This window comes from Dipodomys merriami, unplaced genomic scaffold, assembly GCF_024711535.1.
Source record: "Dipodomys merriami isolate MVZ:Mamm:240054 unplaced genomic scaffold, mDipMer1.0.p SCAF_5, whole genome shotgun sequence".
Classification (NCBI taxonomy): Eukaryota; Metazoa; Chordata; class Mammalia; order Rodentia; family Heteromyidae; genus Dipodomys; species Dipodomys merriami.
Window position 1 is genome coordinate 77044035 of NW_027206068.1, and position 15448 is coordinate 77059482.

The window sequence follows — 15448 nt, forward strand, 5'->3', positions numbered from 1 at the left end:
AACCGCTGGTGCTGGGAAAACTGGGCGGCCACATCAACTCACCAACATCAACTCAAAATGGATTAAAGACCTTAACATTAAACCTGAATCTCCGAAACTACTGCAGGACAGAATAGGAGAGACACTTGAACTAATAGGCACAGGAAGGAATTTCCTGAACAGAGTCCCAGGATCACAACAAGTTGGAGAGAGACTCGACAAATGGGACTACCTTAAAATAAAAAGCTTCTGCACAGCTAAATCTATCGCAACTAAGCTAGAAAGACAACCAACTAATTGGGAAAAAATATTTACCAGCAATATATCAGACAAGGGGTTAATATCCAGTATATACAGGGAACTCAAGAAACTAATCCCTCCCAAACCCAACAAACCAATTACTAAATGGGTAAGGGAACTAAAGAGAGACTTCTCAGATGAAGAGATAAAAATGGCAAAGAAACACATGAGGAAATGTTCACCATCCCTGGTTATGAAGGAAATGCAAATAAAGACAACCCTGAGATACCACCTTACCCCTGTCTGAATGGCCCATATCCTAAAGTCAGCCAACGACAAATGCTGGAGGGGATGCACAGAAAGAGGAATCCTATTACACTGCTTGTGGGAATGTACACTTATACAACCACTTTGGAAAGCAGTCTGGAGGGTCCTTAGAAAGCTAAATACTGACCTTCCTTATGACCCAGTCATACCACTTCTAAGCATCTATCCTGAACAACAGGAACCAGTATATAAGAACACATGCACCTCCATGTTTATTGCAGCACTGTTCACAATAGCCAGGATATGGAAATAACCCAGATGCCCCACCACAGATGAATGGATCCAAAAATTGTGGTATCTATAAACAATGGAATATTATGCAGCCATTAGAAATGACAAAATAATGGCATTTGCAGGGAAATGGATGGAGCTAGAAGGAATCATGTTGAGCTATGTAAGCCAAGAGCAAAGAGACAAACGGTACATCATCTCCCTGATAAGTGGATGTTAAATCCAAAATGTTAGGTGTTACCACAAAATTAACAGGACTTAAGAAACAAAGGATGTCCACTCATCTGGTCGAATCACTACTAAATAACCCCATGCTGCTGATCACATGTATGGTGTATATGTGTACACCAGAGGGAAATCAGGAGGATGACACAGAACTAGAGGGAATCAGGGAAAAACATACAGCAGTGGGACCCATCAGCTGCACTGGACATTGACCAAAATGAACTAAGCAACTCAGTGACAGCGATGGGAGGGAGGGAACAAGTGGGAAAGAGGGAACAGCTGATGCTATGCAAAACAAAAGAAATGTACACATCACCAATGTGGAAGAAATAGCTGTACCGAAAAGCTCATAGAACTCATAAATGTTATAGACCGTGATAGACAATTTGCTCCAGGAAAGTTAGAATGTGTTTGTGACTTTAACTAAGCATCACTATCCCACAGTACTGTGGTACTGTGAAATTTGGGAAATTACGTAACCACTTAATCACAATAAAAAATTTGAAGGGAAAAAAAAAGGCTGAGGAGGAAAGACGAAAAAGAGGCAGAGACAGGAATTCAAAAATGGGAGAAAAAAAAAGTGAGTCGTGGTCAGATGCAGAGGAAGGAGAGGGAGACGAGGTGAGGTGCGAGGCGGGCAGAAGGGACCATAAAACCTCCATGGGGCCACGTTCAGAAGTTGGGTAGGTTGACACCAGCTATTGAGTTGAATCAGATTGTTTCACTTGCCTGACAGTCAACTTGAACACTTGCATTGAGTTATTATGTATGACTATAAGGTAGAGGGTGTGTGTGTGTGTGTGTGTGTGTGTGTGTGTGTGTGTGTGTGTGTGTGTGTGTGTGTGTGTGTGTGTGTGTGTGTGTGTGTGTGTGTGTGTGTGTGTGTCTCCTGTTTGAAAGTCCCTCACCAGTAGTCACTTTGTAAAAAGCAAAAAGCAAAAAACAGATTTTGTGGATAGAGTTGGGACTATGCTGTGTGCTTCTGTATTTGGCATTGTGTTTTCCTGCAGTTTTCCAAATGTTTGTTTTATTTCTCCCCATTTCTAGTTGTGGTGAGGGTGGGTGAAAGATACTGGACCCAGAGTTTAAAGGAAAATGTTTCTTTGGACTATTGTGCTGACTTGTATATTTTATTGCCCCAAACACTAGTATTATGAAAATATTTTTTTTTATATCTTAGGCCAGGCCCTAGTGGCTCATGCCTGTAATCGTAGCTACTCAGGAAGCAGAGATCTCAGGATCATGGATCAGAGCCAGCCTGGGCAGAATCAAAGTCTGTGAGACTGTCATCTTTTATAAGCTATTCACAAAAGGCCAGAAGTGACACTGTGGCTCAAGTGGTAGAGCACTAGCCTTGAGCAAAAGAAGTTTAGGGACAGTGCCCAGTCCCTGAGTTCAAGCCCCAGGACTGGCACACAACACAATCTTAGCATTATGCTCTCCTCCCTGGATAGGAAGAAGGAGAAGTAGACTGCAGAATGATGCAGACCTCTTCTAACGTAATAAAGTCACGCGCAGGCTGCTTAGCTCCACAAGCTTCGGACAGCCTACAGGGGTGGCTTCACGTGCAGCCCAGGCTCCCCCATTGTTGTTTTAGAGATGGCTGTGCACTGTATTTTGCATCATGGAATTTCACATTGTTCTCTAAACTGGTGTACAGGTAAAGGCACATGCACACAGGTCTTCAGCTTATGGCCTGGGAGAAGAGCCAATGGTGTAAGACTAGAAAAGGCATTCCATGGTCTACTGGCTTTAAGCATTATTAAGGAATTCAAATCTTGCCATACAATTGCCCACAAAATACTTTCAAACGTTACCTTTTCTGGAATGAAAACCTGCTTCCAGGGTGTGTTGAAGGCCGAGTCCAGTGCAGGGAGAGACAGAGCTGTTTCTGAAACACTAGGCCCTGGGTTCCTTCTCCCCGGAGCGTGGTGATTCCCACACGCAGCTGGCCATCAGGATTGATTCTGCGTCACCCATGGCAGCTTGCTGCTCTCTCGACCTGCTTTGCTGTACCTGTCCTAAAGCCTAAGCCAGCTCATTCTTCTGTGCAGTTCCAGAACTTCCGAGCCTCGCTGTCCTGAGGAGGCTCTGCAATTCCCCAGGCCAGTGTAACACAGATTTGTACCTGCGAGTGCACACACACACACACACACACACACACACAGACTCCTTGCATATGGTCTAAACAATGCATTCATGTTTATAGAAGCTTTGTGTCCATCCTGCCAGGTGAAAGTAGTCAAATTCACCCCAAGTCCACATCTGACAAACACTTTTGTGCTAGTTACTCTCCTTCCCCTCCTCCTCCTCCTCTTTCTTCCCCTCTTCCTCCTCTTTCCCCTCCTTCTTTTCTTTCTCCCTCCCCCCCTCACCCTCTCCCTCTTCCTCCTTCCCCCTTCCCTCTCCCACTTCTCCTCCTCCCCCCCCTCCTGCCTATGTCTCCTTTCACACCTGCCTGTCCCCCCTCCTTCCTGCTCATTTCGCTTCTCTAGAACATAGGATTTTTGCATCACTTCTTTCCTCCATTATTTAAAGTTTTATTTTTGTTTTTATTTTTTTTGTCGGTCATGGGCTTGAACTCTGGGCCTGGGCGCTGTCCCTCAGCTCTTCAGCTCAAGGCTGGCAGTCTACCACTTGAGCCACAGCATCACTTATGCTTTTCTGGTGGTTCATTAGAGATAAGTTTCACAGAATTTACTGCCTGGGCTGGCTTTGAACTGTAATCCTCAGATCTCAGCCTCCTGAGTAGCTAGGATTACAGGTGTGAGCCTCTGGCACCCAGCTAAAGTTTTTAATTTTATAATTTTTTTTGTCAGTTGTGGGGCCTGAACGCTGGCCTGGGCGCTGTCCCTCAGCTCTCAGCTCCAGGTGAACGCTCCACCACTTGCCACACAGCAGCTTTTTCCGTGTATGTGATGCAAAGGAATCAGACCCAGGGCCTCATGCATGCGAGGTAAACACTACCACTGAGCCACCTTCCCAGCCCTGATTTAATAATTTTTAATAGAAATCACTTGTATTTTCTGGATGATTCACACATGCATATACACACAGACCATTTTGATTATTCGTGAGGTCATTTGGATAAATAAGTATTAAAAGTTTGCCTTCTTTATCAATTTATTAATTTCGTACTGAATAAGAGATTGAATTCTTTCTGATGCTATTAATGGGCACCTTTGAATCAAGAATTGCAGGTTGCTATTTGATATAATTATTGTATTTTGTATAAAACATTAATGCCGTATGCAGTGCTTCTTATTCTTATAGTTTGTTTGCAAGCACATATGTGTATTTCCTGTCTCATAAGCAAGACCCAAGGCATTGAGGCTTGGCGCAGGCTACTGTGCAGGAGCAAGCTTTGACTTCCAGTCTGATGGAAAGTCAGCTTCCTGCAGCCACACCACTGTGGCGGCTGGGATGGGGCCGTCTTCTGAGTATCTAAGCTGCAGTGACTTTCAAAGCTTGGTTCTGGGTCCTGTCATTGTGGCCTCAGACTTCAGGACAAGCAAGTGGGCACACCAGGAGCCTTCTCTGTACGTTCTTGGGCAGTGTGTCTCCTAACTATTGGAATACTGGTTTCTACTTTTTTTTTATGTTTGCTATCAAGGAAAAACAATGCTGTGGACATTTTACAACTGTTTCTTTATAGTAGCAGGAAAGAACCCTAAAGCACAGGATGGCTTTGGGGTAGTTTCGTAAAAGCTGAAGGCCCCTGGGTGGACTGTGGAGGCTGGGCAGAGGAGGTGGGGAGGGCTGGGCCTGGGGACTTTATTGAAGCTGGGCTGCGGGATGGGCTGGCCTGCACCTCCACTCGGCCACTGAGTGGCCTGGTAGCCTGGGATTTGGAAAACCCAGTGGAGATAGGGAGAGAAGGCAGGCTTCAGTGTGCAGGGGATACTGAGCCTCTGGGCACCAGCAAGGGGCCCTAGGTTCCTTGCTCCCTGATCTTCCCTCGTTCCTTTTTGGGGCCCAGGCCTTGCTGGAGCTCAGGATGGGACCGCCTCCCAGCCCAGCCTGGAAGGCTCCAGACCTGAAAGTGGGGAAGAAGAGCCACGCAGTGGGGAGCGCCAGAGGAGAGAAGGCCTTCCCATGAGGACGGCCAGGTGGAGGCCCAGAGGCCTAGGAGGGAAGCAGGTTGGACCCGGGGTGCCTCCTCCCTCCCTCCCTCCCTCCCCTCCCCTCCTGGCGGCAGTGCGCGCCTCTCTCCACACCGGGGCGCCCGAGCACGTTCTAATGCAGCAGGAGGAGTGGCCCGGAAGCCCAGGCTAGGCCCCGCACCGGGGTCACTGCACAACACCCGCATTCCTCCTAATGGGGGCCCAGCGGGGAAGAGCAAGGCGAGAAGAGTCGCCTCCATCCCGCAGTGCCCCAGCTCCCCAGTGGAGCCGGGCTCGGGGCCTGGTCCGGCTGGGCCGGGTTGGCTGGGAGACCCAGGCCCGCGCCGCCCAGGTCATGCTTAGAGCCGGTGTCCCGGGGCGGCTAGAGGCGGGTGGGGGGGGTGAGGGGGAAGCACCCCGCCCCGCCAGGCCCCGCTGCTCCCCTACCCCCACCTGCCCCGGGGCCCGGCCCGAGGTCTTGGCTCTCCCTTCGAGTTGGGCAGGAAAACGTGGACAGGAGCTGGAGCCACGGGGCAGCAGGTGGACGGCGGCGGCCGCCGCCACCCTGCCATCACCGGGGTCGGTTCTGGTCCTAGCTGCCCCTGCGCCCCTGCACCGCGGGCCGGGCCGGGCCGGGCCGGGGCCCCTGCCGCCCTGCGCCCCGCGGTTCCCCCCGGGCCCCCTGCGCACCCGAGCTCCCCGAACCCCCTGGACCCCCTGCGGCCCCCGGCCCCCTGCGCCCCCGGCCCCTGCGCCCCATGGTTCCCCGGGCCCCCTGCACCCTAGGGTCCCCTGTGCCCCATGGTTCCCCGGGCCCCCTGTGTCCCCGGACCCCTGCGCCCCGGACCCCCTGCGCACCAGAGCCCCCTGTGCCCCATGGTCCCCCGGGCCCCATGGTTCCCCGGGCCCCCTGCACCCCAGGGTCCCCTGTGCTCCATGGTTCCCCCGGCCCCCTGCGCCCCCGGGCCCCCTGCGCCCCCGAGCCCCCTGGACCTCCGGGCCCCCTGCGTTCCCCGGGCCCCCTGTGCCCCGGGGCCCCCTGCGCACCCGAGCCCCCTGTGCCCCATGGTTCCCCGGGCCCCCAAACCTCCCCCCGGCCCCCTGTGCCCCCGGGCCCCCTGCGCCCCCGAGCCCCCTGGACCTCCGGGCCCCCTGCGTTCCCCGGGCCCCCTGCGCACCCGAGCCCCCTGTGCCCCATGGTTCCCCGGGCCCCCAAGCCCCTGGACCCCCTGCGTCCCCCGGCCCCCGAGCCCCCTGGACCTCCGGGCCCCCTGCGCCCCCGGCCCCCTGCGCCCCCGGCCCCCTGCGCCCCCCGGCCCCCGGGCCCCCTGCGCCCCCAGGCCCCCTGCGCCCCCGGGCCCCCTGCGCCCCCAGGCCCCCTGCGCCCCCGGCCCCCTGCGCCCCCGGCCCCCTGCGCCCCCCGGCCCCCTGCGCCCCCGGGCCACTGCACCCCCGGGCCCCCTGCGCCCCCAGGCCCCCTGCACCCCCAGGCCCCCTGCACCCCCGGGCCCCCTGCACCCCCAGGCCCCCTGCGCCCCCGGGTTTCCTGAGCCCCTTGGTCCCCAGGAACCCCAGCGCTGCCATAGGCGAGCAGGGGCGGAGCCGGGGCAGCAGAGGGAGATTCACCCTGGCTCTGGCCTTGCCAACTGTGTCTAGGTGGATCCAAGCTCGGCCTAGGCGCCTCCCTCCCTCCCTCTCTCCCCCTCCCTTTCCTCTCCCTCCCTCCCCCTGTCCCCCCTTCCCTCCCTCCCTCCCTCTCCTTCCCTACCTTTCCCCCTCCCTCCTTCCCTACCTCTCCTCCTCCCTCCTTCCCTCCCCTCCCTTCTTCCCTCCTCTTCCTCCTTCCCTCCCTCTCTCCCTCCCTCCTTCCCTCCCTCCCTCTCTCCCCCCTTCTCTCCCCCTCTCTCCTTCCCTCCTTCTGCCCCCTTCTGTTTGGGGCTTTTTCTCATCAGTACATCCACAGCTAAAGCAGCCTGGACAGGCTCTGCACAGGGGCCTCCGGCCACGGGCCTCCTCCTCTCCCTCCTCCCCTCCCCTCCTCTACCTCCCCTCCTCCTCCCCCCTCCCCCTCCCCTCCTCCTCCCCCCTCCTCTCCCCCCTCCCCTCCTCCCCCCTCCCCTCTCCCCTCCCCTCCTCCTCCCCCCTCCTCTCCCCCCTTCTCCCTCCCCTCCCCCCTCCCCTCCTCCTCCCCCCTCCTCTCCCCCCTTCCCCCTCCCCTCCCCCCTCTCCTCCTCTCCTCCCCCCCTCCGTTCTCCAGTGGGTTTTTTTTTGGCCTGGAGGGGGCGGGGGAGCGGGAATCGGAGAGACAGAAAGATTGCGAGTGAGCAAGGGAGAGCCAGCGAGCCAGCGAGGGAGAGCAGAGCGAGGGAGAGCGAGCCAGGGAGGGCGAGCCAGGGAGCGAGCGCGCCAGGCAGCCGGGCAGCCGGGCGGCCAGGCAGCGCGGCCGGGCGGGCGCGGGCGCGGGCGCCGATGGCGTCGCTGTACCAGCGCTTCTCGGGCAAGATCAACACCTCGCGCTCCTTCCCGGCGCCGCCCGAGGCCAGCCGCCTCCTGGGCGGCCCGGGCCCCGACGAGGACGGCGGCCCCCGCGGGGCGGCGCGGCCCCCCGGCCCGCAGGCGGCGGCGGCCCCGGCCCGGGCGCGCGGCGCGGGCGGCCGGCCCCGCTTCCAGTACCAGGCGCGGAGCGACGGTGACGACGAGGACGTAAGCGCTCGGCGGGGGCCGGGGGGGGGCCCTCCCTCCGCCCTCCCTCCCTTCCCCTCCCTCCCCTCCCCCCTCCCGCAGCCCCCGCCTCAGCCCGCGCGGAGCCGGCTCTGCCTGCGCGGCGGCCCGGTGAGCGCGGCTCCGGCTCCGGCTCCGGCTGCGGCGCCCGCCCGCCCGCCCGCCCGCGAGTCCGGGCGCGGGGAGGGGACGTCGGGGTCTCGCTGCCGTGGTGACGGGGCCGTCGGTCCCCGACGTGGCCGTCTCCTGGGAATCCGCCCCCCTGTGCTGGGACTCGGGACGGGCGCCGGCCTCCCCGCGCGGGCCTCCCTCCTCCGGCCTCCCCAGGCTCCCCCCTCCGGCCTCCCCGCGCGGGGCCCCTCCTCCTGCCTCCGGGACCCCTCACCCGCGGGGAGGGGGTCTGCGATGATCTCCCGAAGACAAAACACCCCCAAACCAAGAAGTACCAGCCTCAGCGCCCGCCCGGGCCCGGCCCGCCCTCAGCACGTCCCCTGCCCCGGCCGGGCCTTTCCCGCCGGGAAAGTTCTCTCTGGGAAGTCCGCCCTGCCTGGCCTGGGCCGAGGTTCGATTCGCCTCCCGCCCAGCAGCCAAGGGCGGCCGGGCCCGCCGTGCTGGACGCACGCATCGGCGCCGCTGGGGTGGCTTCGGGCCGGCGTGCGGGGGTCCCCCGGCCTCAGTGCCCCGGGCCCGCCGCCCCCCTCACCCGGGACACCGGGACGCCACGGTGTGGCATTTCCCTAGTGCAAGAAGCGCAAGTGAGCGTTGCGTGTGTGAGTGTGTGCGCGAGCATGTGCGCGTGCTTGGGACGGGGTGGCAAGCGCCTCTTGGGGTCACTTCTTTAAGGACCAGGTCTGCAAGGCCCCGTGGGCTTCTGCTGTTCCTCGTCACTTCGTTGTGCACGGTCTGAAGGCCCGTGGATGTTTCCAGAAGGGACAGGTCTGTGGGGGTGGTTGGCACAAGCGTGCACTTGGTGTCAGTTCCTTCCTCCGGAGACCCAGGGGTCCCCTCGAGTCACCCCAGGACTTCCCAGTCTGGGAGGCCGGCCCGGGCCCGGGTTCTCTGGGAGGCCTGTGTCTTGCGGGGACCCCAGGGAGGACCCTGCAGGACTGTGTCGTCCGGGCCCAGGAAGACAGCGCAGCTGCGGGGCAGACAGCGGGCCAAGGGCGCCTTTCCTGTCTGACTCTGACTTAAACTATCCAGCTTAGGCTTCTCGTGAGCCTGTGCTGGCCGGGCTCTAGGTGTCGCCAGCAGAAAGGAAAGGCAAAGTCTCCGAGCGGCCAGATGGTCTCAGCCCAGCTCTTTCCTTCCTCACCCTTGTTTCTTGTTTGTCTGGGGTGTCTCATTTGTGATGAATCTTATCTTACAGAACATGGTGCCTTCTTTTCCTTTTGATAGATGTCAGGAACTACTTTTCAGATGAACAAAAAGCATGAAAGAAACTAATCTGGCCTAAACAATGACAGCTGTTTCCCATTAGTAGAGATGATTTAGATCCATTAGATCCTGGCGTCCATGCTCACTTCCTGGAAAATGCGGGTGTGTGCCAGTGTCTTTGTGCATGCACATGTGAGCATATGTGTGCGTGTGTGTCCGTGTGTGTCTATGACAGGTTAAAATGTCTGTGTTTTTCATTTTCCCCAAATATGTCTGCTCAAAGTAAGTATACATCTGCAGACATACGTCACACAGAGCTCTTACAGTGAGGCAGAGATAGGTAGGATGAACAGGTGTGGACATCTAATAGACGTCATGAGAATTTTAGGCAATAAATGATGTTGTGCGGGATGCTTTGTGCTGAGAAGCACGTAGCTGTTCATGCCCAAACCACGAGCAGCAGCTCTGTGAGGGCAGAGTGTGCTCATTTGCTCCCCTTTAACAACCTTACTCTCTGTGTGGACCTGTATTACCATTTTGTCCTTCAAAAATAGACAATGAAAGTTAAGCTTAAAATGTAAAATTAGGCACAATACAGTGCTAAACATAGTCTCTTGATTTCTTTTTTTTTTTGGGGGGGGAGGGGTCCAGTCGTGTGGCCTGAACTCTGGACCTGGGTGCTGTCCCTAAGCTCTTCAGCTCAAGGCTAACGCTCTACCACTTGAGCCACAGCGCCACTTCCAGCTTTTTTATTTTTGCTTATGTGGTGTTTAGGAATCGAACCCAGGGCCTCAAGCATGCAAGGCAAGCGCTCTACCACTGAGCCACCTTCCCAGCCCAGTCTCTTGATTTCTTAAAAGCATATTACTTTTCCCATAAAAATTAGTAAAAAGTATTGATTCAAGCATTTATCAAGCATTTATCTGTCTTCTGGATCAAACATTTTGATTTGCTTAACATAAAAGATACTAGTTAAAGGAAGACATTGAACCTAAAAACTAATTCCATTCCCTCCCTCCCTCCCTCCCTCCCTCCCTCCCTCCCTCCCTCCCTCTCTTTCTTTCTTTCTTTCTTTCCTTCCTTCTTTCTTTCCTTCTTTCTTTCTTTCTTTCCTTCTTCCTCCTTTTTGGCTAGGCACTGGTAGCTCACATATATAATCCTTGCTGCTCAGGAGTCTGAGATCTGAGGGTCACAGTTCAAAGCCAGCCTGGACAAAAAAAAAGCGTCTGAGAAACTCATCTCCAATTAACCACCAAAAAGCCAGAAGCAGAGCTGTGACTCAGGTGGTATGGTACCAGCCTTGAGTACAAAATCTCAAGGACAGTACCCAGGCCCTGAGTTCAAGCCCTAGCATAAGCCCGCCCCCCCCCCCCCCCCCACACAGCCATTACTTTCTTTATATCATTCTTGGTCAAGATTGAAGAATCTCAAGTAATCACAGTTTTCTGCCTAAACTTGTAGCTGACACATGCAACCTATTGCATTCCTGAGGACTCTGGGGCAAACCTCCTCATCCAGGTTCATCCCCTGAATGCTTAGTCTCATTCCTTGGGTGGGTGCTGTCCAAGGTGCTGATTGCATTATCATTGAGGAAATCTCCATCCGTTTTGCCTAGCAGCTCCTGCTGGACAGCTCTTCTGTGACTGGCCAGGGAATGCCCTTATAATGCCCAGAAACAGCCTTTCTTACTGGGCCTTTAGAACACAGGGCTTTGTACAGGCAGCCCTCCCATCCAGAAAGGAAGACATGACATGCAGTTCTGAGCCTCTGGACATGTGTGTACACAAACGTGGCTCTGTATGATTAGTAATAACAGCGTTCCCTTCAAATAAGATTTATCCTGCAGGTGGGATGACACAAAGTCAACACAGAAAGAGGAAATGCAGAGTTGCACAGCCTGCTGTGAACACTAATATTGCCTCAGTGCTCCTACATTTGTAACACAGGACCCCTAGGTCAGCCTGGCAGAAGTGTCTGCTCTGGAGAGTCAGTCTAAGAAGTGAAGTTAGACATTAGAGACAAAGCCACGAGGTCTCTTACATCTGCTTTTATACAAATCTTAGGTTTATTTACATATAAAGCCCATGATTTGTGCCAGTACTGCAAGGAATCTGTAGACATCTGGATTCAAAATTCATTGTGTAGATTTAAAACCAAGTTGGCTCTTAAAGAGGCTGTTGATGAGCTTTTAATGGAATAAAACAACTTCTAATTAGAATCAACCATGAGTGATTTAAAGTTCTGAACTCCATCCTGTCTCTACTTGAATATCTGTTTCCTGCAAGACTTTGGGGACTGTGCACTGCTGGGCAGGAGGTTTTCAAGATCGATCGCGTGGTGTGATCCCGTAGCCTTCCCTTTTTGGTGACATGCTGTTTCCTAATTACAGAGGTGATGATGACAGGAATTTAAGATGGTCATCTGGCAGATCACTGCCTGAGGTATCTCTCGGCCTGCTAGGTGTAAGTCATTTATTTTAGATGTTGTTTGCAACCTTCTTTCCTACAAGGCTGATCTTTCAGTGGTATGTTGCCAACGCCCTACCTATTCATGTCTTAAAGTATCTGATGACCATGAGTATGTTTATTTACTCTGTTACTTTCTACCATTCCAATTTTAAGTATGAAGTTTTTATTTTCACATCATCTCCCAGGAAAAGACTTAAGGCTCTCGGTTGGATGTTTTCACTGCTTCAGCCAGGCCTGCAGCACTCCCCTCCACCAGCAGAGCGGGGCATGTCATGGGGTCAGGGTCATTTGGAACTTGAAGCTGTGTGGAGGTGCAGCATAGGCCGTTCCCCATCCCAGCCTGGCTGTGGAGATCAGGAAGCCTCCAGTGCCTGTGTGGCTGCTCTTCGGATAGCGTTTACCCTCATTGCTTCCCCTTGCTCCTCCCCCCCCCAAATCTTCCTTCTCTCCTTGTCTCCCAGGGGCCCTGCCACTGGCCTGCCCTGCTTGCTCCTTTTGTTTTCCACCTTTTCAAAACAAGTGGTCCTGACTGATTCCGCTCCTGGCTTCTGTGGCTTTTGCTGAACTCTCTTCCTTGACTAGCTTGGGTGTGGATGCGCATTCTTGCTGTCTTCACACAGCAAGGCACCAGATCCTCTGACAATGGAGATAATGGCCTGCTATCCGCCTGTCAGGGGATTTTGTTCTTGGTGACCACCATTCCGCTCCTCCGGCTTGTCGTGAGTCAGCCTTCCAGTTTTTTGGTGAATCCGCCCCTTCTCTAACCCTCTGAGGTTTGGGTCTCATGTATTTCATTCTTCCCCTTTCATGCTTTTATGTAAGATGAATTATAATTTTGTATGAAAGAGAGCCAGATGTGTCCTGTGACTTGGCCCTGAAGGTAGTGTCTGTGAGAGGATGGCATCTGGATTGCCTGTGAGCACGTCTGAAGAGGATGTGCTTTTATAATGTGTCGAGTGGGCAGGCCTGGTGGATGGCCCTGCCGTCCTGATCTCCCTCCTGAGCGTGAGCGTCACCTTTCAGGCGGCCTGCTGACTCCGCGGTTTGTGGTGGTGACAGGTGCCCACGTGGACACCTCTGACTTCGCTTCTCCTCCCTTCCCCACGCATCTGCCTTCTCCGACAGCGTGTCAGTGCCTTCCCTTGCTTCCGGGCCTCCGATTTCAATTCTTCCACCTCCGAACATGGAATGTGCGTACACATCCTCTTAGCACTGTGGACTCATTCTCCTCACATTTGACATTCACTAGCTATGTGACTAGATGCCTCGTGCTGGCTGGGCAGGTGCTCTACCGCTTGAGCCATGCCTTTAAGCCTTAATTCTTTCCTGCTTTGTTTATTCAGAGAAGGTCTTGCCTTTTGCCCACGGCCAGCCTCAGCCTGTATTCCTCCTGCCTCTCCCCACCCCGTACGGCTGGTGTCACGGATCCTCACCTCCATTCCTCGCCTGTAGACCGCCTGTGACCTCATTAGCACTATGCTCACAGCTCCTGGCTGGCATCATAGTCCAGTATTTGAAAATGTCATTTTTATACTTCAGGACATTTTTAAGCCATAGGAAGTACATAGTTAATGCTTAGGTAAAGGAAGTAAATTAAAGCATTTAAAAATATAACTATGTTAATAAGAATTGGAGAACATTGGACTCCCCTTTTATCAAAATTATACAAAATTCTTCTGTTTCAACGCAGAGAAAGTTGTCTTAGTTACATTTTTTAAGCCCCTTATTGAAATCTGTTTCTCTCTATCTGTCAGTACTGATGGGCGATGCTGGGGCTGGGGGGCACGGAGGATCCTGCACCCAGCTCCACACCCTGTCCGTCCCCGCCCTGCCGCCGTCTCCTTCCACCTTCACACTCACCTTGCCCAGGGAAGGGAACCGTAACCAAGAGCTAATCTTATGGCTTGAAGAATTAATAAGGGTACGCCTAATTAGCTCTCTGCTGTGTGGGCCAGTTGTCAGCAGCGAACTATAGCAAACAAATATCAATGTGTTCACAGGCCTTTGGTCTCTGAAGCCAGCCAAAACACCATGTCTGTAGAAAAGGAACGGTACACCTCCCCAGCCTGAGCTGGCAGGAGAGGTTTCCCGAGTGCCAACTTGACAAGGCATGTTTATTTTTCTGCCAGGACATATAGTTCCAAAATTTACTTGTACATGTTACCTGTAGATCCAAAGAGATCTGGAGGGCAAGGATGACATAATAATACACTTTTGTCAACAGAACCAGCTCATCTTCCTCTTTCAAGATTAATATTCTAGTAAGGCTATGTAGAGAAGAGTTTTTCTACATGCTGGCTTTGGACACATTTTTTTTCCCCTTCATAAAATGGAACTTCTTTTATTTCTTACCCAGAGCTTTTTATCCTTTAGAGTCAGGATGATTAATGAGTTTAATTTTTGGTAGCAACTGGCAGGAGTTGCTGAGTAAGATGTACATACTGATTGCATATGACCCCGCTCCTTTTAATTACTTTGAAGGTAACAATGCATTAATCAAGTGCTTGAGGATTGGGTTCCACATTGTGAGATATTGATTCTTTCATGTAGCATTGCCTATAAAAATAGTAATCACCATGATCCTTTTAAAATTAAATTCTGGTTAATAAGTTCCATGTTCAGGGCATTGAGACCCAGGTGGCACATGGTTTGCTTCCATTTCAGATGTGTTGATTTCATTCAACCCAATTTCATAGACCTATAAGATGTATTCTGCATTTCTCATGGACAAACTTTGGAGTACTCATCTTTGAGGCAATCTACCATCCTGTGAAACAACCTAACGTCCTGAAGTTATCCTCAGACAAATTTAATTGATAGCATCTAATTTAATCAATTAGAAGACTACAAGTTATTCTATGGATGATGTCAAGCAAGTCACTTATGTTTTCTGGACCTTGGGCTTTTTAATCTAGTCTGCTGTACCATAATCAAGTGGAGAAGTTAACTTAATTACACCAGTGAGTTAAAGATGCGTAGTCAAAGTATAGCAATCTGCTTGCCAGTGGGGAAGACACAGCCCACGCCATTTCCAGGCTGGTGGAAGGGATCTCTCACTTCGTTTTTTCAGTGGGACTTTTCCCACAGCATTTGTTACTTTGTGTCCTCCAGTCACATCTGTATTTACTGTGTGCATAGCACCTGTCTAGTTCTGCCAGAAAATGAATATATGCATGTACGTACACCTGTGTAAATGCATGTGTACACCTACATACACCTGTGTAAATGCATATGTACATCTGTGTTGGGAATGTGTCTCTGTGCATATGTGTGCACATACACACATGTATGTACATTCATGTGAATACACAGGCACAGAGAAACAAACACAAATACGCACACATACATGAGGAAACTTTTGGAACCACAAGATAGGTACAGTCCAGATGCTGGGATCCAGGGGTAGCCGCTGTACATGGAGATCTACAGAGGACTTCCATACATGGAGCATCTTAGTAGCCAGGGTGGAGTTGGCCCTGGGCATGGAGCAAGGTGAAGGAGGCCTTGTAGCAATATGTTGAAAAGGAGATCCTGAATCTACAAATTGGATGGTTTCTCAGCACAAAAACAGACTTTATCTTTAAAAAGGAAAAAAAATAAGATACTGAATGTATCTAAAACACACACACACACACACACACACACACACACACACACACACACACACACACACACACACACACACACATCCTGAAGGTATTTGCAATGCAGTGCAATCATCCTGGCAATACGTCCAATGGAAATGAAAAAATATTTACAAGTGCATACACATTTTCTGTA

At 53.0% G+C, this 15448-nt stretch overlaps 1 protein-coding gene across 3 annotated transcripts in view; it reads left to right on the plus strand.

Annotated features, from left to right (window-relative positions):
* Dpp6 (dipeptidyl peptidase like 6) overlaps positions 1-15448 on the plus strand; it is a 648628-nt gene that overhangs the window by 196855 nt on the left and 436325 nt on the right. The window contains exon 1 of one of the 3 annotated variants that reach the window (XM_069997167.1): positions 7411-7808. The exons of the other annotated variants lie outside the window; for them this stretch is intronic. Coding sequence (XP_069853268.1) covers positions 7575-7808 — 234 coding nt within the window. The 5' untranslated portion in view covers positions 7411-7574. Of the gene's footprint in view, positions 1-7410; positions 7809-15448 lie in introns of those variants that run through there. 3 annotated transcript variants of the gene reach the window in all.